This window comes from Molothrus ater, chromosome 14 (genome assembly GCF_012460135.2).
Source record: "Molothrus ater isolate BHLD 08-10-18 breed brown headed cowbird chromosome 14, BPBGC_Mater_1.1, whole genome shotgun sequence".
NCBI classification, from domain to species: Eukaryota; Metazoa; Chordata; class Aves; order Passeriformes; family Icteridae; genus Molothrus; species Molothrus ater.
The window spans coordinates 4,687,968-4,709,342 of NC_050491.2; the positions used below are offsets into that span (position 1 = coordinate 4,687,968).

The window sequence follows — 21,375 nt, forward strand, 5'->3', positions numbered from 1 at the left end:
GCCGCGAGGAAACAGGCTCATTCATCTTGTCAGTCTTGATTTTCGCCTCTGGCCAAAAACGTTCGGGATGCCTGGGACGCACGGTCACCTGACAGGCAGGAAGCGTCCACAAATTCGACGAGGAAGTGCCGTGGCCCCAGGCACTCACCGGCCTCCCGCTGGCCGTGTCAACAGGTGCGCTAAAGGTAAACACCCCAGCGCCCTGTCGTGTTACAGCTCCAGCAGGGGGCGCCCCGGTGGACGCAGGTACCGTCCCGGCCCGCAAATCCGGCGCGGGCCGGGACGAGACCGGCGCGGGGCCCCCGGCCCCCGACACAGGGGAGGAACGGGACGCCGAAAGAGACGCAGTCCGCACAGCTGCGTCGCTGCGGGATGGCACCAGGGAGCCCGGCAAGCCCCCTATGAGGGTCCGTCCCAAACCACAAGACTGCCCAGCGGGTACCGCCCCCACCGAGCAGAGAGGGGCGGGCTGCCCGCCCACCGGAGCGGGGCCGGACAGAACGCCGACCGACGCCCCGCCCCCGGCTGCGTCCACCGACTGCACACGCCCAGCGGGCTGCACCGGCCCAGGGACAGGTGACATCCCGCCCCCGGGTGCTTCCACCGACTGCGCATGCCCAGCAGGCTGCGCAGGTCCAGGGACGGGCGAAGTCGCCCCCCCCGCCGATGAGCCCGGCCCGGAGGTGGGCGACCCCGCCCCCGCCGTGGCCAGGGGGAACTTCGTGGAAACACCGCAATTCGGACACCAGGTCGTCACCGAACCAGACTCAAGCCGAGGCGGAGGCTGGCCCTCAAGAACCGGAAAGGCACAAAGAAAAGGCAACCCGTCCCCCACCCCACCGCCCATGCCGGGCGAAGCAGGACGAGGGCGGCCCGCCGAATCCACAGAGCCCGCAGAAACCCACGGGGCTCCGCCCCCCAGCACACCGTCCGGAGGCGGGGAGGGGGACTCCACATCGGACAAAAATTCAAACTCCCCCTCCTCCACGTCCGAGGCAGAAGAGCTTCCCTGGGAGCTCCGAGGGGTACAAGAGCCAGACCCCTCCCAAAGCTCCATACATTTCTTCCACTGCACCAGCAGCGGTCCCGCATCTAGCGTGCAATCGTCAAAAAGGGCCTCCATGAGGCAGGTCCCCACACGAGACCACTCCTCCCTGGAGAACACCCTCTCAGGACCCGAAAGAAACCCTCGCTCCCGGGCCCACAGAAACAACCTCTCAAAGTCATCCCAGGAAACAGAAATCTGTTTCCACTCCAGGACCCCCCTCCAAAGATCCAAAAGGAGGAGATCCTCCTCAAAACCCACAGCGCTCGCCATTACCCCAAGAACCGCAGGCAAAGCACCAAAGAGAGGGGGGGGAAAACCTCACCGCAATCTGCTGCAATACACACGTCAGGGTCACCAAATGTCGCTATAGGACACAAAGGAACACACGCTCACACCGTTCTCAAGGTGAACGAGAGAAAAGGGCCGTTTATTTTCTGACTCCAACATTTATAGTTTTCCAAAAGTGACAGTGGATTGGAGGGTGACAGTGGCACCTCTCCAATGCCACTGGTTAAACCAACAGTCCATCAACTCTCTCCTCCTCCATAGAGGAATGCAAAACAATAAGTTATTTACAGAAAGTGTGTGAGAAAATTCACTACAAGAATGTCAACATCAGAAGGCTTAGAGAATCTTAAAAACTCAGGGTGACAAAATACAAGGAAGCTGAGCAGTGGTGTGGATTGGGAATGCGGTTCCTCAATCACTTAGGCTCTCTGAAGAAGACCTATGAAGGCCATGTGAGTGTGCACAGGGGGATTTGAGGATATGGGATTGGCTGGCTGGCCTGAATTTGAGATGTGGATCTGGGTGAAGAAACCACTGCTGATGATCTTTAGAGTTTCAGGAGAATCATGGTATCTAAATATTCTGGGGGAGCCTGGTGCTAAAAGATTTTTTCAAAGTGAGGCCAGAAAAGTTTTGATAGACAATAGAGAGAATAATGTAGCATTCTTTTACTGGAAGGATTATGGAAATGGGTGACTGGAAATAAATTCTGACTGTTTGTGGCCATGGGAGAACTTTGTACCTTTGCCTGCTTTAACTAAAGTCAAGGTGCTGTACCAGTTTAGTTAAATCAGCTGTTATATACTTTCAGGCTTGGTTTCTAGTGTAATCTCATGTTTTATAAATAGGGTTTAAAATGGTGTGAAGAAAATCACTAAAGCTCATCTCCTCAGGTGTAGCTTACCCACTTCCTATGAGGGAGAAATTTCCAGCCTAGCACCTACAAAGTGTAGGTGACACTTTGCAATGACACTTTTCTTACTCTGTCACAAATAAGCCTCTTCCTACACCTTTTGGCTGCTGCTCCTGTCTAGTTTGCAACCCAGTGCAGCCTGGCTGGTGTCACCATTCATTCTCTTGTGTGCAAGCTGAGCAATCAAGGGCTTGGCTGTAACTCTTACACCATTTAAAATGCATCAGTTAAAGCAATGAGAGCTGACAATAAGAATCTTCCCCATCCTCAACATCAGTTCCCAACGTCTGTTATTTGGTGAATAGGTTTATGTGCTGGTATAAGACTCGCATATAAACTATGCTTTATGACTGTAAATAAAACCACTTTTGTTAGGTTGCACTGATCTTTTTTTTTTTTCTAAACCACTGTATTTAAACCTGTGCCAAAAAGCTTTACATCAATTTGAAATTTCAGGTCTAGAAGCTGGTGGTAGTCTCCCACCTCTTCCCTTAGTTCTGTTCTGTGTTAAATGATACATTTAGTTAAATTATACACTTGGTTAAATGATACATTTTTATCCATCCTTGTTGACAACTGTGCTGCTCATATTCTCCAGATGGTTGGCCTTTATAGTGAAGTTCTGGACAAGCTGGACAGAGCAAAAGGATTTATTCCAAATGAAGAATAATGACAGCCACAACTACAAAAAAAGGAAATCAGTCTCTCTTGGAAGTGTTCTGCTGAATGAGAGGCTGTTAGCTCTGTGAAGGCACAGGGCCATGGGAGCAGTGGGAAAGAAACCAGGATCTCCTTCTTGTTGGCAAAGAAGTTATGTACTTTTTAGGAAGTGTTTATTCAATAAATGTAATTGTTTTCCTCTTGGGAATAATTTTCATTCTCTGGAGCTATTTAACAGTTAGGAATAAATATTTAAGTTTTACATGAGATGCCTCTGCTGTTGTGTAACAGGTTGGTTTAAATATCTGGTTTTAGTAGCAAATGGCAATGAGCACAATGAAAGTCTTTAAAAAGTCTTCCATCTCCTCTGGTTGTCATAGCTGCCTTGCAGCATAAATATTTATCAGATTGTTTAGTTTCCAGTCCATTTTAGTGGGGACAAGAATTCAGAGCTGTTTACTGGTTTCACAGTCCCTTGGAATAGAAAAACCAGCAGTGCTGAGCTCAGGGCAGAAGCTGCAGCTCTCCCTGGCAGTGCTGGGAGGGCTCCTGAACCCTGGGCCAGGCAGGTGCTCAGCAAGTCTGAGCACATCTGAGACGTGGCTGTGGGGAAGCTGGGGTTGAGCCAGTGGGGAATCCTCTGTGTGTGAGTGTGGGGTGTGCAGGGAGCTGGGTGGGGACCCACTGGGTCACTGCAGCTGCCACTGAAAAGGGGCTCTGGTCCCAGTCTGGGTGATGACACTGGGACCCCAGGAATGGCATCTGAAGGGTCACGCAGGGGAGCTCCTTAACAGGAGCATGGATCTGTTTAATGTCAATTCTCCATTTCATGGTGAGCTGAAATCAGTTCACCAGACCTAGTTTGGGTCTCTGAGACACTGCTTTCAGATCTCTAATGCACAATGTGCTGCCTGTTTAACTAAGAAATACCTTTAAATCTGTAAAAATCCAGGTCTCAAACAGAAAATTCTTCTGGAGTCAGAGTTTTAGGAGATCCATGCTGCATTACAACACTGGGGGACTCTAAATGATGCCACAAACTCAAAGGTTTCCATCCTGCCTGCAGAATCTCCTTGGGAGCCTGCTGGGCTGCCTGTAATTACTGCTCAGTTCTGACTTGCACACACATAAACAGGTAAAGGTGTCACACTGTACCTGGTGAGAAAGGTCATGTTTGCCCAGCAAGTGCAAGGAGGTAATTATATACAGCCATAGAAGGCAGCAAACACTAAATGTGGGTTTGCCTACAGCCAGAATGATTTGAATTTTTTCCTTGCAGATACTCTGATTTCTTTTATGCTACACACAGCCCTGAAGAGCCCGGATCAGATACGTTTCAGACTCTGCTGCTAGTACTCATCTCTTCCTGCACATTTTTACACAGTACATTTTATTCCAGGCTTAGTATTTACCAAAGGGTTTAAGTAGGGCAAGAATTCCTCTCCTAGTTGAATCAGACTGTAATTAGCTGCATTTCCAGTGGCTGTTCCCAGTAGGTTGTTTTTGTGCAATCACACTTTTGCAGGTGTTTTCTGGTCCAGATGCAGGCTGGTCCAGGTTATTTTACCAGGCTAAAGGCTGCTTTACAGTTCAGTACCCCATTGAGGGTGACTGTGGTTTATAAATGTTTTCTAAAACAGCAACAGCTGACCTGTAAAAAAAAAACCAACGGAGCTGTTCATTCCTCCCCCATTCTTACCTTTTCATTGATCTCTGTTTTCTTTCAGCTCAGAGATGTGTGCTCATTCCTGGATGTGCACAGATGGCTCCAGAGGGTGGCATTGCAGCTGTACTTTCCTATTTTCACATCACTGTGGAAGCTCCAGGGTGTGCTGGACACTGGCTCTGTACTGCAGAGCCCTCCCTGCCTCTGAGAACACAGATGGATCCTCCAGGGCAGGAGGTCACAAACTTCCCTCCCTTTTCCCCAGCCAGTATTTTATGCTCCTTTCCCCCCTCTAATTTGACTTCTTAACCATTTGGGGAGGAGCAGCAGTGCAGAGGCACGAGGGAATTGCAGTGTGAATTGGGTGAGTCCAAACCAACACCTGGGATTGATGGGGCAGGGAGCCTGCCCTGGGAACAACGTCCTTGCTGAGAAGATCTGGGAATGGGGCAGGGCAGAGAGGAGCCCAGCTCAGCTGCTGGGCCCTGGAGCCCTTCTACCACCTCTCACCCAGAGCACCTGCAGCAGGAGCAGGGCTTCTCCACAGCTCTGTACTGAGGGGGCACCTCCCAGCAGACACGGGGGGAAGAGCTTTGCTCCCACTGCTGGGGCTGCACTGAGCATCTGGGAGAGGCAGGGAAGGAAGAGGGCCTGGCCTGGCCACTCAGAAGTGGTCACAGTAATCAGAAATGAAGGTAACTGGAAGAGGGCTGAAGCTCATTAGAGGATTGGGCAGGAGATTTTGTCAACTGTAACTAGGGGAGGAAATCCCACAGTCACCCCCGTGCTGAGTCAGGTGTGGCCCCAAGCAGGTATTGCAGGCCCCATAGGTGCTCCCACGTGCTGGTACCATTCAGAGATGCTGCACTGATTGACTCTAACAATGTGCAATGTTTTCCTTAGGGTTAAAAACCCTAAGGGTAAACAAATGAACCCTCATTTTGGAGGCAAGGGATATAAATAAACACTGAAGGTCAAGGTGTACCCATGGATTCTTGAAGGAAAGAGACACCTTTGACAAGATGATAAGTTTACCTGCTTCACAGCAGATGCTACAGTGCCATGAATCCTGCTGTGACAGCCTGAGGAAAGCAGAGAACAGCAGTTCTTGAAGATTGTGCTGCCAAGCATCATTAGCAACCACAGGCGTATCTAAGACAGCTCCATCAATGGAGAAAAAATGTTGAGAAAATTATAATTACATTCCTTTAAAGCCCCTCTTCCAGTAGCCTCACAGCACAACCTGTGCTCTCCTGCTTAGCTAAGACAGCTAATTACCCAGAGCTGCAGACAGAAGCACAGACATGTTTCTCTAGAGCACAAGCAGCTTACAGTCTAATTTTCTAGAAGTGTCTTAGGGCAGATTAGTTTCATGCCTGTTGCAGGCAGCTTTAGCAGGACATCTTAGGAGAGAAAGGAACCACCTCCTACATTTCACAACTGGACAGGACCATTTTCAGGACAATGCTCTGCTATTTTCTGGGCCAGGATTTTGCAACTTATCCTTAGCCAGGAAAATGGGTGGTTACAGCTTTAACAGAGCCAGTTCCTTCTCCAAGCCACCCTCTTTCTCTTCTCATGGTGTTTCTCTTCCAGAGCTTGTTCTGCCTTACAGGAATGACAGGGTTTATGTGAGAAGGTAACCCCGTGTTCCTCTCCCCCCTGGAGCCTGAATGTTTTGCTGTCACAGCAGATGAGGTGACACAGGAGCTCAGACAGGCCACAGGGGGGGTGTCTGCAGCCCCACACGGGCTGGGCACAGCAGCAACAGACAATATTTCTGTGCTGCTTCTTCCCTGACTCCAAATCTGTCAGCAGGCAAGCAAATTTTGATTTTTGAGAGTGGTAATTCTAGCATCAGGTCTGCTTAGCAACTGCTAAATCTTCTGGTGTTTTGTGGACAACCACCACCACCAGGCTGTTGATCTGATCAGTTAAAGGAGTTTCTAAATGGTTTTGAATTTGTCCAGTGAGCTTCACAAACCCAACAGTCAGCAAACTGTATGCCCATGCTCAGTGGGTACAATATCCTTTTTCTCCTGAAATCACAATTTGCTTCCCTTCTGTGCAGTTTGAAAGTAAAAAATTTAGTATTTAAAAACCAAACCCCTTCACCCTTCCTTCAGCTCAGCTAAATGACAAAGCAGATTCAGCCACAAGAGTACTGTGACACTCCTTCAACCACATTTGTCTCTCAGTGAACACTCCTTTTCTTTGCATTTGAAGGTACTAAAAATTATACTAGTTGTCTTTACAACTTTTCTCCTCTCTGATATTTAAACAGCATGTTAAAACTAAAAAGAAGTTCTACATTAGCTGGACTATGTATTTACATTGTTGTCCTTATATCCAATACAAGAACAATTACATAGGAGCCCATGGACCCTATTATTTGTAAAGCAACCCCCCCAGAATTCAAGCCATGATCCAGAATAGATTATGGTGTTGTGTCATCAGGCCAGACTTAACCTGGGTTAAAACAACTCAACCAAAAGCACTTTTCAGTGGCTGAGTTGCAGCTCTAAATAAGCCCACTTCCTTTCTATATTCTTTTTTTTTAGGTTTCCTTTTTCCACTAGGCAAGTTCTCAGGCATCACCTTTTATACTAAAAAAGGCTATTTCCCCCCCCCAAACCAGTGTCAACAGTGTCTATGTCAGTTTGCCATAGAGAAACCATATCAAGAGTTGCTAACAACAGCACCAAAAAAACCCCAGATCTGGTACACAATGAAGGACTCTACAAGAAGGTCTCAAAGACAAGAGTTCTTTGCAACTCTCTGTTTATTAAAAATATATGTCTCCTTGGAAGAAACACTGTTAACCAACTACTGTTGTCATGATTGATTCAGTACTGTCAGCTATGCCATGGAGTACATCATCTTTTCTCCACGTGACTCGAGAGAGGGAGACAGGCTATTAGGAAAAAACAGAAAAAAAAGAAAAAAAAGACAAAAAAAAAGATAGGAATGTGTGACTAGCACCTTAAGGACTTTTGTTTCACTTACTCCACTTCTTCAGGGACCGACATTTATAGCAGCTGGAGCAGGACCAGCGGGGCAGGGGCTGTGTGCCCGGCAGGAACCCATTGCCAAAGTTCTGTGTGCTCCTTTAGGGTCGGTCCCAGCGGCAGCAGAATCCTCCTGCCTCCACTGTGCTCACAGCTGGGGCTCCTGCAGACTCCTGTCCTGGCCCCAGAAGCTGCCTGGTCCCTGCAGGGCTCCTTGGGATGCAGGGTGGGCAAAGGAGGCTGCTCCCCAGGCAGCACAGGGACAGCGTCACTGACTGACACACAGAGCCATCACCTCGGGGACAGGGAGCACAGCTCGTCCCTGCCAAACAGAGGCAGGAGGAGACTTACCTGGGCGTGCTTGGACAGCGACCTCCTGTGCTGTGGGGTGGCACTGTGTGAGGAACAGCATCCACCAGCTCTTGGTAAGGTGGGAGCACTGGGACCTGGGCTCTGAGTACCCAGCACACACTCCTCAAAGGCCACAAGAGTGTCCCCAGCTCCACACAAGGGTCTGGAGCCCCACTCAAGCACAGAAGCCAAAGTGTCTTCAAAGACAGACATGTCTCAGCTTAGGGCCAAGTGTCTCCATGCCTCTCCTGAAAAATGCCAGTGCCCAGGGCATGGGGCAGCTCTGCAGCCCCTGCCCTCAGCTGCCAGCTGGGGCACCTCTTCAGGGCTTTGGGGTGGCCCGGGGCCGGCAGCAGAACCCAGCTCCAGCCACAGATTCACACAGAATGTCAGGGCCAGAGCCAGGCAAGGTGGCCATGCAGCCACCTCTGCTGGAGGGAGGGTCCCTCCCAGGAGAGCCAGCCCTGGCCCCTGCACACAGCAGGGCCGGGAACAGAGAAGGGTTTAATTCTGTCACTGATCTGGAAAATGGGAGTGTCCATCCAAGGCACAGCTGGGGGCTTTTCCTGCCAGTGGCTAATGCAGAAGGGAATGCCAGTGTGCTGCCACAAGCCAGAATGGGTCATTCCACCTGCACCCACAGGTGCAGGGCCAGTCCAACATCCCAGGTTTTTCACAGCAACACAGGACAGTGAGTACATTTGTTCCATGTGGCCAGTAAAGTATTTCTTAACTAAACACCACAGATCTAGATTCTATTTACAATTGAGCCAGCTTAAAAAATAAGTTAAAAAACTGGATTTTATACCCATTCAGTTCATCATTGACAAGAGAAAAAATGGCATAATAATAATAATAATTATAATAATAATTAAAAAAGCCAACACAACAACACAATATGGTTTTGGTTTAAAATCAGCTTAAAAAAATAGAACCAAAAGGAAACCTCTCATGCAAACACATAAGGTGATGTGTAAAACAATGTGCAATTTAATATGTAGCATCATCCATTCTCTTGCTCCGCAGCCTCCTGCTCAGTCTCTGTCTCCCAGCCTCTCGCAGGGCAGCTGCTGCTCCTTGCTCTGGTCCCTCCTGCACAGGCAGTACCAGTCTCTGGCCTGTCTCAGACCCAGGGGGGCTGCAGGGAACTGGCCTGGACGGGAGAAGTTTCCAAAGCACCTGGTACCGTTTTGAGCTCTTCCTGCCCAAGCAGACTCCCTACGCCGAGTGCTCGGGACAGAGGAACTGAGAGAACCTTGCAATAATACAACACCTTTCCAGAGAGGTCCCTCAGATTTCCTAGTCCACATACATATATATATATAATATATATATAATATCTCTCCTCTATATTATATATAAATTACATATACAGATAAATAAAATGCTTTCTGCTGCCCCATCTGTCGCACTGTTCAGAGCTGCTAGACGGTCACACTTGGAAAAATGCCCCTGGAGCTCTGATACCAGCTCATGTGTTCAGAGCCCATTGTTTCACTTGTCTTCTTACATTAGTCCTTAGCTGCCTCCTCCCATCTTGCTTCTTTGTTTAGTTAATAATAATAATAATAATAATAATATAATAATAATAATAATAATAAAAAAACGACCTTGAATGGGTTCTTGTCTGTCTCTACTGGAGCAGTGGGAAGGTCCATGCAGGAATGGTGGGAACAGTCACGTGATGAATGATATGAGTTCATCCCAACAAAAGAAACAGGACTAGAAAACTCAATTTTGCGACGATCTAAAAAAGGGAGCAGGAATAGTTTTCATATCCCTCCCCCTCAGGGCAGAGGGCTCGGATGGGTGGGACTTCAGAGATCTTCTGCTCACAGGGAAGCAGGAGGGAGACATCTTCAGAGTTTCTCTGGGGACGGGACCCAGATGTAGTGCCCGGACTGGTCCTCAATGATCTGTTTGATTTTGCTGTAAATTTCTTCAAGAGAGTCTCCTTGTACGATGGCTGGAAGAGGAGAGAACAAGCAAGACCCTGAGCCCCAGGCAGCACTGCCCTGAGTTCTGGAGAGCCCTCCTGCAGCCCCAGAGGGCACAGCCTGCAGGGACTGAGCCAGGCGGTGTCAGGGGAGCTGCCCGGGGCCCAGTGACACAGAGGGTTAAAGCAGCACCTCGGTGGGGATTAGGCAGTGCTGATCCCAGCTGGCAGAGCTCCTGGCTGTGTGCAGGGCTGGCTGGGCTCTCCACACCAGGCTGCTAATCAGCTTTGCACGCTGTGTCAGGCACTGGGACCAGAGCAGGGAAGGCAGGGCTGGGGCAGCTCATGGGGTGCATCAGGAACCACCCCCGAGGTGCCAGCTTCATCCCTTCCCTCTGGTTTTCCCTCTGGCTGCCTGCTGAGGGCTCCTCCTGTTTGCCTCCTGTGCTGCAGGTGGGAACACAGAGCTCTCAGGCTGGGAAAGGCTCCCAGCAGCAGCCCCTGCCCCATCCTGCGCTCCCCAGTGCTGCTACATCACAGCAAGATGTTCAAGAGGGGCCAAAGCTTTCTGGTAATCCAGCCTGCTTCTGTAAGCCAGCCAGGACCATCCTCCAGCATCTCTGCTCCCTCATTCTAAGTTGCTGGCACAGAACCTGAGGCAGTGACCATCTCTCTGCCCATTACCCAGTTCTTTCAACACATTTCAGCCAACAACATTCCTTTTTCACAGGTCAACATCAAACTTGCCCTCCAAGTGCATAGTGGCATGTTGAGGGCCTGCAAAGCTGTGTCATGTTTTCCTGGAAAAACAGCCAGCAGCTCTGGAGCCCAGGACAGGTCTGGGGAAAGCTCACTGTGTTTGTACCCCAGTATTTGCCCAGCTGAAATCAATTTTTGGGAAACATCCTGCTTGGGGGTTTTCCCAGTAGCTGTTAGGCAGGTAATGCACAGTTTGGCAACATTATCATTCCTCAACTTCAGAAGAAACAGCTATTGCACTGGAAAAAGGATGGAAGACCAGTTCCTCTGCCTCTTCACCTGCCTGTGGTTTTCCAGAATTAATCATGTTACAAACATTAGTTCCTTAATGCACAAGGATGCCTGTGTCATGAGCAGTTCCATCTCAGCAGGCACAAAGTGTCAGCAACCCCTGACTGGCTCTTGAGCAAAGACTACTTAGGAAGCAAGCCAAACTTCCAGTCTTTTTTGGTAGATGTTTTGTAATAACCCAGGACTGTCTCCACCATTTAGGTCACTAATTTTTAATCTTTTCTCTTTAAAGACTTCTCTTTTCTCTTTTAGAAAATGCTCCATTTTTCTCCCATGCAGGGAGTTTACTTCCTGTAGACTTGTAGCACTCTGAAACCCTGTGCTTCCCCTGCTCGGGGATTTTTCGATTTTTATTATTGTTGAGGTTGGTGATAAGCTTTCACAAACTCAGAAAATCCTGCCTGACAACTTGTCTCCTCCTCTATGACTGGTTTACTCCTATCCACTGATCTTGGAGCAGTCCCCTTGCAGAGCCCTCCTGGCAAAGTGCCATTTCTTTCTTGCTTTGATGAAGCTGGATGTTTTCCCATGACCCTGCAGTAGGACAGTGCTGGTAGGGAGGTCACAGCTGCTGGATGGAAAAATGAAGTAAATCAGATACAACCCTGCTCAGGATACTCACCTGTAAAATATTCTCCAAACTCTTGCTCAAGTTTCATGGCTTTGTCAAAGACCTTGTTGGCCTGTTCATATGTTTGTCTCCGGTTCATCTCCCTGACACACACAAAAAAGAAGAAACTTTTCAGCTCTTTTTCTTAGCAATGAACAGAAGCAAAAATAGCCCACGGAGCCAGGGTGCCTGGGAATCCTCTGCTCACAGGAATGGAAGCTGGGCAGGACCCAGCTCCCAAAGGCAGCTCCCATCCCCACAGACCCCAGGCTGCCTTGGCCCTTCATCTCAACTTCCACCAGTTCCTCCCACTGCCACCTACCCCAGCCCCTGCACCACAGCATGGCAGGGAATTCAAACTCAGACAATCCCTTAAACTTGTGAGACTGCTGCTTGCCTAGGGTTTCGCATCTCCATAAAACATAGAAATAACCAATTTGACCCCTTCTGACTTGAGAAGGGTTTTCCCAGGCCCCTTGGTGCCAGCAGAATTTCTTCTGATCTCAGGGTCACTCTCAAGCTGTTGACTCTCCTCACAGATAATACCCTCTGCTGCTGCTGCTCAGAAGAGTTGCAAGCTCAGCTCTCCCATTCTTTCCAGCCTGCTCTACCCAGGGCCAGGAGCAGCAGGACAGGCAGCTGGAGAGGCACAGAACACGGTGCTGCACTTACATGAGGGCTTCAATGGATTTAGGTTTGATGAAAATGGCAATGGGATAAAGTTGTGCTTGTCGCAACCTCTTGATAGCATTGCCAGACACATCCAGGATGCAGTGCTTCCCCTGGAAAGGAGACAAGCAGGATCAGACCTACCCACACACTCTACTCTGTGTGGGAAACAGCTTGCTCATACAGATGTGCTTGAAAAGGGAGGAGCCGCAGAAACGAACCCCACTCCTGAGACACAAGGCAGCTCCCAATGGCCTCACTTTCCTGCTTGCTCAGGGCAGGACAGCAACAAGGCAAAGGGACTGAGCCTTTGTCTGGACATGTGAAACTATTTACAAGCCCTGGGTAGCTCCAGGACTCCTCCAGAGGAATGTTGCTGCTTTGAGGGCACCCAGGTATCTCCATCCTGTGAGCTCCTGAGCACAAGGCTGGGCCAGCAGTGCCAGGCTTTTGGGTGGAGTTTGGATGACAGAGGTACCAAGCCGAGGCAGAGTGACACAACTGAGAAAAGCAGCCACATGGCTTGGCAGGACTCTGGAGGGAGGAGAGGATCGTGCTGTGCTTGCTTAATGTGGTTACAGCCCTTGATTAACACCGGCGGGGAAGGAGGGGAGCTGCTGAATGCATCCCAGTGCCAGGAATGGCACCTGGCACTCACCCGCTCTGCCACCGCCCGCACGGACTGGATGCTGGTGCCATAGAGATTGTCATTGAACTGCCCAGCCTCTATGAACTTGTTGTCCTGGATGTCTTTCTCCATCTGCTCCCGGGACACCACAAAGTGGTAATCCTGGCCGTCCACTTCGTTCTCACGCCGAGGCCTGGTGGTGTCTGGAGAGAGTGGGAACCAAGAGTGAACCCAGAGTGACACCACAAACCAGCAGGGACAAACCCACCCCTGCTCCCAGCCCCCTCCCCACGCCATGGGCAGGACCCTGCAAGGAGCAGAGCCACCCCTGTCCCTCCCTCCAGCAAGGGCCCTGAGCTGGGACTTACGGGGCACGCAGGAACCAAACTTGTGAGGGAATTCAGAGATGAGGTCGTCGTTAACTCTGTCCTTGGTTGGGCCCAGGATGATCACTGGCCTGGCATAGTGAACTGCAAACGAGAGCCACAACCTGAGCCCCACCTGTGCTGCAGAGCTGACCCCACTGCCACTCTTGGCATGGACCTGCCCTCTCCCTGCTGGCAGTGGGTGCCCTCTCCCTGCTGGCTCACATGGGCACCCAAAGGTGCCTCCTCTGTGCGACTTTATCTCCTCCTGGTCATGGTCAACATGTCCTTCCCATCTGACCCAAACCATCTGCATCGCCCCAGGGAAGGTTCTGCAGGTCTCCAGTGTTGTGATCAGCAAAACTGCTCCCTTGCTTGGGCAGGAGCCAGGCAACAGGACAGCTGGGCGAGGATGCCAGGGAGCTGGGGAAGTGATGGAGCCTAAGGGTCAGATCCAGCTCCTGGCAAGGACAGACCACCAAGGCTAGGACTACTCAGCCTGCAAAAGGGTCTGCAGGGTTTGAGCATCAAGCAGGCTTAAAGGCTGCAGGCTGTGGCCAGGGAGGGGGTGCTCTGCTCTGCAGCAGGGACCTGGTCTGAGGCAGGAAGGGATAATCTTGTCCTCAGCTAAGGACTAAAGCTGAGCTCAGTTTTAGCTTTGGATCTCTCCCTTGGTCTTGCAGACCACAACACAAATCTTTTCTGATTAAAACTGGGCAGTGCACGCCTGGCTCCCCTGCTGCATGTAACACATGGGACTCCTCTTGCATCCACCCAGTGCCCCGCTGCTGTGGCAGGAGGGGAGGGCACACAGGACCCCCTGGCTGTGCTGGGGACACAGGTGGCCCCACTGGAGTGGGCACAGGGCAGTTCAGCTCAGGACTTACTTTCTTGCCGCGTCACTGGCTCGTACGACAGGATGGTGTCCTCTTGTCCTTCTGCAACAGAGCCAGGGGGATGGAGGTGAGCACTTGCAGCTGCTCTCCAGCCCCTCTGCAGCTGTGAGGAGCTGGCTCCTGCCCCTTCAGCCTCCCACAGCTCTGGGGACACTCCAGGCTGTCCCCTTCACTCCACCCACGGATGTGAAGCATGACGGGCATGCAGCTATGTGCCCTTGAGCCACTTTAATTATTCATGTCCCAGCTCTGGGTCGAGCCTCCTCTTTCCCTCCCCCACCACTGCAGGCTCCAGCCCACTGGGATGTTGTGTCCTCCCTGCAGGTATTTAGAGGACTTTCTGGGGACAAAGGGAGCATCTGTTGCAGCTGGATCCCATACTCTTGTACAGGCTTGGGCTCCAGGAGCCATCTATGCTACAGGTCTGGCCTCTGGCCATTGCTGCCTGTAGCAGGTACTGAGCATGGGGGATCACCACGGACTGGGAACCACCACCCTGCCCTGGAGCAGCCAGGAGAGAGCAGTGAAGCAGGCAGGCTCATTGCTACTGCCAGCCCCTGCTCTCCCTGGCCCCGAGGAGGGAGCTGAGCTGGCCGCAGCATCTCAGTGTCACCAGCAGGAAGGACCAGCCTCCAAACAGAACCAGCACTGGGACAGACAGGATGGACGTGCCCAGACATGCACACTCACACAGGGACACACAGACACACGGACACGGGCGGGAGAGCAGGTGCACACACACTTACTGGAACTGCTCTCGCTGTCACTGGTGTTTGATGTCACGCCCTCTGCAAAGCAACCAGAGAGATCCCTTCAGAAGGAGCCTGGGCAGGAGGCACAGGGGCACCCAGCTGTCACCCAGCACTAGTGACCAAGGGCAGGACAGCAATGGCTCCCCAAAAACCTGCAGCCCAGCACCCACTGGGACGAGTCTGTGCCACGTGGGCAAGGGCGGCATCGTTCACCCTGGGCTGGGACATGCAGGGGATGCTGCCAGGAGAGGACAGAGAGGCCAGCAGGGCCTGCCTGGCACATGTGAGGGCTTCCCAGGCCGAGGGAAGGTGGAGTGCACAGGGGATGCTGGCAGGGGAGCAGTGCAGCATGCACACAGCGGGCAGGGAGGGCACGGCTGTGCTGGCACAGGGATGGGGACAGGGAATCCACTGCCTCTGGGGACGGGGCTGGGACACACAGAGACAAGACAGTGACAGAATGGGACAGAGCTTGGGGCTTTGCTTGCTCAGGCTGATCCTAGTGCTGCGACCACCCCACAGAGGCTTGCTGGCCGCTGCCTGCCCCTGTCAGGCTCTGCACTGGCTGGGGGCGTGGAGCTTGGCAGGGAACTCACACCCCACGGGGCTCCTCTCATTATTCTGCAGTTCTGCACATGTGGTAACCCAGAGAAAGGTGGGAACACCTCAAAACGTTGTCACCCAACCACTCTGTTCAGAGCAGGCCCACCATGGCCACTTCCCACCCACACTGGAAGTGGCTCCGAGTGCTGAAGCACCAATCAACCCAGACAGGAGCAGGAGGAAGAGGATGAGGAGGTGCAGCGGGCACTCAGGGCATGGCCAACACCCCCACACAAGCTCCCCCACCCCATCCCACGTGCAGCAGAGGCACCTCAAGCCCCGCAGCCCCCGGGCTCCTCCTGCCCTGCAGCCAGGGAAGCACAGCTGCCCCAGCCACGCCCCAGGCACCGCCAGCCACAGAGGGAACAATGTGCATCGGAATTCAACTTACTCAGGTTCTTTGCTCCATAATAATCGTCACTTAACCCAGGGAAGTCCTGATTTCACAGACAGCAAGAAGGGGGAGAAGGGGAGAGAAGACAGCGCAGGAAAAAGGGGAGTCAGAGGGATGGGGGAGACAGAGCCAGACCAGCATTAGTGACAGGAGTGCAGAACGGCCCAGAGCTGCAACTGCAAGTGAGGTTAAATATCTTCAGCCCGCTGCCAACATCTTGCCTTGTCTGGCTGGGCCCCCTCCGCCCCCCAAGCTCACCCTCTCTGCCAAAGAGCCCCCAGGAGCCACCCTGGGCCTGGGGAGGGCAGGGCAGCCACAGCAGCATCACTGGCAGCAAGCAGTTGCAGCCCTGAGCTGCTGGCACAGGGGCTGAAGTGTTTCTCCTCATGGGGTGTACTGGCAGGGCACAGTGTCTCTGTGTCTCCCCAGCACAGCACACAGTCCTGTGACACGTGGCAGGAGGACACATTTCCCCCCAGCTGTGTGTGTCAGCTGCCCCACACCCCAGTGCTTGCACAGGCTGTGGAAATGTGAGGCAGAGCCCCCCCAGGCAAGCTGGGATGGACAGGGCAGAGCACAGGGAGGGAGCTGGCTGTGTGCCTGGGACACAGGCAGGGAGAGAGGGGCCTGCCCCATCCCCATGCTGTGTCATCTCACTGCAGGGCAGCCAAAAGCCAGCCCCAGGTTCAGCACTGATCTCACTGGAGCCCAGCCATGTGCAGGCACTACCAGAGACAGGCAGACACACAGACAACCTTCAGCACAGCCAGAGGCTTGGGCTGTCTGCTAAAATCACTGGAAGCTGGCACCAGCCTGCCATGGGCAGCACAGGGATGCAGGGAGCCCTTGGAGCAGCCCAGCAGCAACTCCTGGCTCTGTATGACAGCCAGGACAGCCCCACAGCCCCAGAGGGGAGGGGATGTGCTTGCTCTGCTGGCACTGGGGCACAGACACAGCTCTGCCTCGTCCACTGCCCCTTCCCAGAGGTGTGGGCACTGCCAGCTGGATGCTTGCCCAAGGAGCGGACGCAGCTCAGCACTCAGAGGAGGGGCTGGGTTTGGGGAGCAGCTCCAGTGCTGCCCACACCAGGATTTGGGGCAATAAGATAAACACACTGCCTTTACTGGGAGCCCCAGGGTGGTGAGAGCTGTGGACCCCCAACATCTGCAGCCAACTACCAAAGATGAGCCTCAGCTGTGGGTGGCCAGCAGGGTGATGGCTTCCCTGTGTCCACACTGGAAGGGCTCTCCAGTTGTGAGTCACTTCTAGGGAAGATGAGGCTGGGACCTCCCCAGCCCTGAGCCCTGGCAGGGACAGGAGAAGCTCTGCAGGAGGCAGCCAGCCCCTCACTGGGAGGGAAGCAGGCAGAGGGATGGAGCAGAGCCTGCAGCAAAGGGGGGAGAGCAGGGGGAGGCAGAGCAGGGAGCTGGGTGGGTGCAAAGTTGGATGAAAAGATGAAGACATTGAACATGAGAGAAAGGAAGAGAGTGCCAGACTGCAGCTGTTGCTTTCATTTCAAGCTCCAGTTTCTCCCTAGCTGCTGGCACAACTGTGGAGCACAGACCTGAATACAGGCAGGTGCCAGGACCCCTGGCTATGGAAATGTGCTGAATCTCTTCCCTCAGGGCAGGGAAGCTGAGGGGTGCAGGCTTGCCCCTCTCTGGCCAGCTGCTACTTACGTTCCTGTCCGCTGCTCTCCTGGGCCAGGTTCTCTTTGCTCTTGTAAAATGGGAACTTTCGAGAGAGGCGGAAACTCTTTTTACGTTTCGTTTTGATCGACTGAAGAACACGGAGATGGGAGGAGGACAGAAAAAACAATGGTGTTTAACACATGTGGGGGAAATTAAAATGGAGAGACAATGAGGAGCAGGGCAGTCACCCTCAAATGAAATCATGGAGATTACGTGAGAACTGTAATGCAGGAAAAAAAATTAAGCATGGAGAAAAATGTGTGGTAGGGATGCTGAGAAGCTGATGGGGCAGTCAGTAGCTCTGCAGGGGTAGCCAGGCTGTTCTTCCTCTCTTGTTGGCCTGTTAGGCACTGCTTGTGAGGTGTGAGGGCAGCTGCCTGCAGGCAGCTCCAAGCCATGAGCTCTGCCACCCCATCACTCCAATCATGGGTCCTTCCCAGTGCTTTCACACCATCCTGGGCTCCTCTGCTCAATCACTGCATATTCACAGAGGCTTTGTGCCAAGCAGATGTGGGCCTGGGGCAGGTCCAGTCACACAGCTCTTTGCCTTGGGATTGGTTTGAGCTGCCCCATGAGGAGCTTTTGCTGCTGGGACTCATCCTGCCCTCACTAGTTACCAGTTCCAGGTGCCCCACTGAGCCCCAGATCAGCACTTACCCTGTTGGACTCAATCATGCCAGTCCTGGCGTGGAACTTCACTGTTTTCAACCGTGCTCTCTCCTTCTTTTCCACCCTGATCAGGAGAGAAAGAGCTGCTAGTCCCATCCATGTGCCCTCCATGCTGCCCACGTGGCTCCAGCCAAAGGCACCCTTGGGTGGTGGCTCCATTGGCAAATGGAAGCTCCTTCCAAGGGAGGAGCAGATGTGGAGCTGCCTGCCCAGGGTCTGGGCAGCAGCAGGAGGAGCCAAGCCAGCCTTCTCAACAGGGATAGGGAGAGACTCAAGGCTGGCTTTGCAGACCTGAAGGCAGCAGCAGCAGCCAGCTCCTCTGCTCTCTGTGACTTCCCACCTGACAGTGGGACCTGGCTACAGAGCTGGGCAGACTGACAGAGGACACAAGGAGCAGCCCTTGCTGCTGAGCCTCAGCTCTCACAGAGACCCAGACTGGCTAACACCAACTCCCCATGCCCACAGGGACCACAGAGGGGGCTGACCACTCCCCTCCTCACCTGGAGTCTCCCCAGCTTTGGAGAACCTGTCTAGGGAGACCTGCACACAGCCTCAGCTTGCAACCCAGCTGCCCTGCAGGCTGCACAGGGGCAGGTGCACTGGGACCACAGGGAGACCCCAGCCTGAGCAGGGCCCTGGGGGCTGCAGGGTTTGCAGACCTCAGGGAAATCCTGGGCTCACCAAGTGTGACAGCTCTGCTGAGGGACACTCACCTCTTCTTGCTGGGGATGACCCCGATCTGCTCGCTCTCGCCGTGGGCTGTGACCAGCCTGGCCTGCCACCACTCGTCATCCGAGGCGTTGATGACGTGCAGGATGTCCCCGTAGGAGAAGCTGAGCCCCTGGCTGGGCAAGCAGCTGTCCCTGGTCCGGTCATAGTCAAACAGGGCTCTGAGGAGGGGCAGAGAGCACAAGGCCTTCTCTGAGCATGGCCAGGCAGCGAGGGCAGCAGCAGTGCCACCCTCCTGGGGCACTGCCACACCTGACAAAGTTTAACCCAAGCCCTGCCAAGGTGAGCAGTGCTGGCAGCCACCTGCACACCCCTCAGCACAAGCCCTGAGGAGTGCAAGGCAGGAACAAGAGAGAACTCCCTGCTGACCTCAGCTGCAGGATGCACATGAGCCACACTCAAAGTGCCTGTGGCTGGTGAGCAGGCCAGGCCCACAGCAGCAGCCTGAAGAAGGGCTAAGAGTCCCTCTGTGGCTGTGGGGCCAGGGAATGGGATAGGGAACTTCAGACCCCACTGCTGGTGGGTGGCTGCACAGGCAGAGACCACCAGACCACCACAGCATTGAGCACAGCCTCTATTTATGTACAGAGCCTGTGAATGAGGAATGCATCTCAGAGTATATATATCTGCTTCCACAACTGATCCTTTTCATAGCCCTAAACACCTCCCCTGAAAACAGTTTATTGAGTTTAAAATTATCTTCAAAATTAAACCAGTTATAGAAAAAAAAAAAACAGTTTGGTTTTTTACTAGAAGAGCACTAATGCTTTTCCTGCACATGTACATCACACACAGCACTGCAGCCTGTACCCATAAGCTGCTCTCAGAGGCTTCACCTGCAACTCATTCTACTCATGTCAGATCACACAAACTGTGTCTGCTTTGATGCATCAACTTGCAAAAAGACAAAGAAAGGAACAAGTCACTAAAAGTACTGGCAGCAAAACCCCTGTATTTGCTCCTGGGACACTGGCCCCACTGGGCCCCAGCCCAGCATGAGCCCAGGCACTGCAAACACTGGGTTGCTCCTGGTTTAATCCTGGCCCTAATAAACCTTCTGCAAGCAGGAGAGACATCCTCTGTTCTGCTCATTGCCCCCTTCCACTGTGGGATCATGTGGCATGTCCCTGGGGAGCAGCAGAGCTTGGAGGGCATTTCTGCCAGGGGAGTGCTGGGCTATGAAACCTTTCAGGGCACTTGGGGATGGGTCTTGAATGGGAAGAAGAAGGGCTGCCCCATGGGGAGGGCTCTTTGGGACAAGACCCGATGTGCCCTGTGCATCCAGAACACATCTGGTGGCTGAATGTTTCTCCTTGCCCAGCCTGCCCAGGGCTGGGGCAGCTCCTGTGCCTGTTCCCTCTGCAGGGCAGCAGGCTGGAGCTGGCAGCAGAGCACCAAAGGGTGCTTTGGCCAGAGGCAATCAAGCCTTGCAGGCAGCTCCAGGCCAGGAGATAAGGCTGCATGTGGCTGGCAGGCTGCTGTGAGGTCAGCACTGCTGGCCAAGGCCCTGGGGAACTGGTCAGGCCGGTTCCCAAAGGCAGGCAGGCTGTGAGGAGCCCTGCCCACTCTGTGCAGCCTGCCCTGAACAGGGCCTGTGCTCCTCCCTGCCCACTCTGTGCAGCCTGCCCTGAACAGGGCCTGTGCTCCTCCCTGCCCTGCAGAGTGCACAGGGCTCACACTCCTCCCTGCCCACTCTGTGCAGCCTGCCCTGAACAGGGCCTGTGCTCCTCCCTGCCCTCTCTGTGCAGCCTGCCCTGAACAGGGCCTGTGCTCCTCCCTGCCCTGCAGAGTGCACAGGGCTCACACTCCTCCCTGCCCACTCCATGCAGCTCGCCCTGCAGAGCAGCACAGGGCCCATGCTCCTCCAACAGCAGCCACCAGCACCCCAGGACAGGCAGAGCAAGGTCTGTGCAGGGGCAGGGCACCTGCAGAGCCAGCACAGGAGGCCCTGGCACCCCAGGGCACGGTGCTCCAGCAGACTGGCCCCTGGCTGTGCTGGCATGCAGCACCCCCGTGGCTCGGTGCCCCTCGGGGGCACAGGGGCAGACGGCAGCTCCACTGTGTCCCCAGGCCAGCTCCCAGCACTCACAGCCAGGAGAGCAGATGGCTTGGCTGGAGGGCAGGGGAGCAGTGCCAAGGACTCCCGTGGCGTCCTCCTGGTGCCCAGGCACAATGCCTGCCTGACCTCCATCCCCACCCAGCACGGCCCGGCGCTGGCAGACTTTGCCCTGCGGCAGGGCAGGGAGGTGACGGGCAGGATGTGAACCTGCCTTGCCCCTGCCTGTGCTGCACCAAACTCCAGCACCCCCAAATCAGCTCCAGCAGGCACTGGGGTGCCCAGCTCCAGCCCTTCCACAGCACACAGGCTGCAATGCAGCCACACAGGGCTGACTCAAGCAGCTGGGTAGCAAGTCCTGTAATTGATGTCCTGTCCACAGCACAGCAGCTC

At 53.5% G+C, this 21,375-nt stretch overlaps 2 protein-coding genes across 6 annotated transcripts in view; one reads left to right on the plus strand and one right to left on the minus strand.

The window, feature by feature from the left end:
• Positions 1–3,176, plus strand: part of TEX11 (testis expressed 11) — a 34,147-nt gene extending 30,971 nt beyond the window's left edge. Inside the window, exons 29-30 of the mRNA XM_054516369.1 lie at positions 1,702–1,788; positions 2,848–3,176. Of these exons, the coding sequence (XP_054372344.1) occupies positions 1,702–1,788; positions 2,848–2,919 (159 nt within the window). The 3' untranslated portion in view covers positions 2,920–3,176. The remainder of the gene's footprint in view (positions 1–1,701; positions 1,789–2,847) is intronic.
• A 4,150-nt stretch (positions 3,177–7,326) lies between these two features.
• DLG3 (discs large MAGUK scaffold protein 3) overlaps positions 7,327–21,375 on the minus strand; it is a 53,813-nt gene continuing 39,764 nt past the window's right edge. For 2 of the 5 annotated variants that reach the window (XM_036401851.2, XM_036401853.2), the window contains 10 exons: positions 18,911–19,087; positions 18,186–18,261; positions 15,835–15,880; positions 14,835–14,876; positions 14,080–14,130; positions 13,196–13,297; positions 12,858–13,030; positions 12,203–12,312; positions 11,543–11,634; positions 7,327–9,900 (listed from right to left, as the gene is read on the minus strand). In XM_036401851.2, coding sequence (XP_036257744.1) covers positions 9,794–9,900; positions 11,543–11,634; positions 12,203–12,312; positions 12,858–13,030; positions 13,196–13,297; positions 14,080–14,130; positions 14,835–14,876; positions 15,835–15,880; positions 18,186–18,261; positions 18,911–19,087 — 976 coding nt within the window. In that variant the 3' untranslated portion in view covers positions 7,327–9,793. Of the gene's footprint in view, positions 9,901–11,542; positions 11,635–12,202; positions 12,313–12,857; positions 13,031–13,195; positions 13,298–14,079; positions 14,131–14,834; positions 14,877–15,834; positions 15,881–17,516; positions 17,617–18,185; positions 18,262–18,910; positions 19,088–21,375 lie in introns of all 5 variants that reach the window. The other 3 variants (XM_036401854.2, XM_036401852.2, XM_036401855.1) reach the window with 2 other exon arrangements.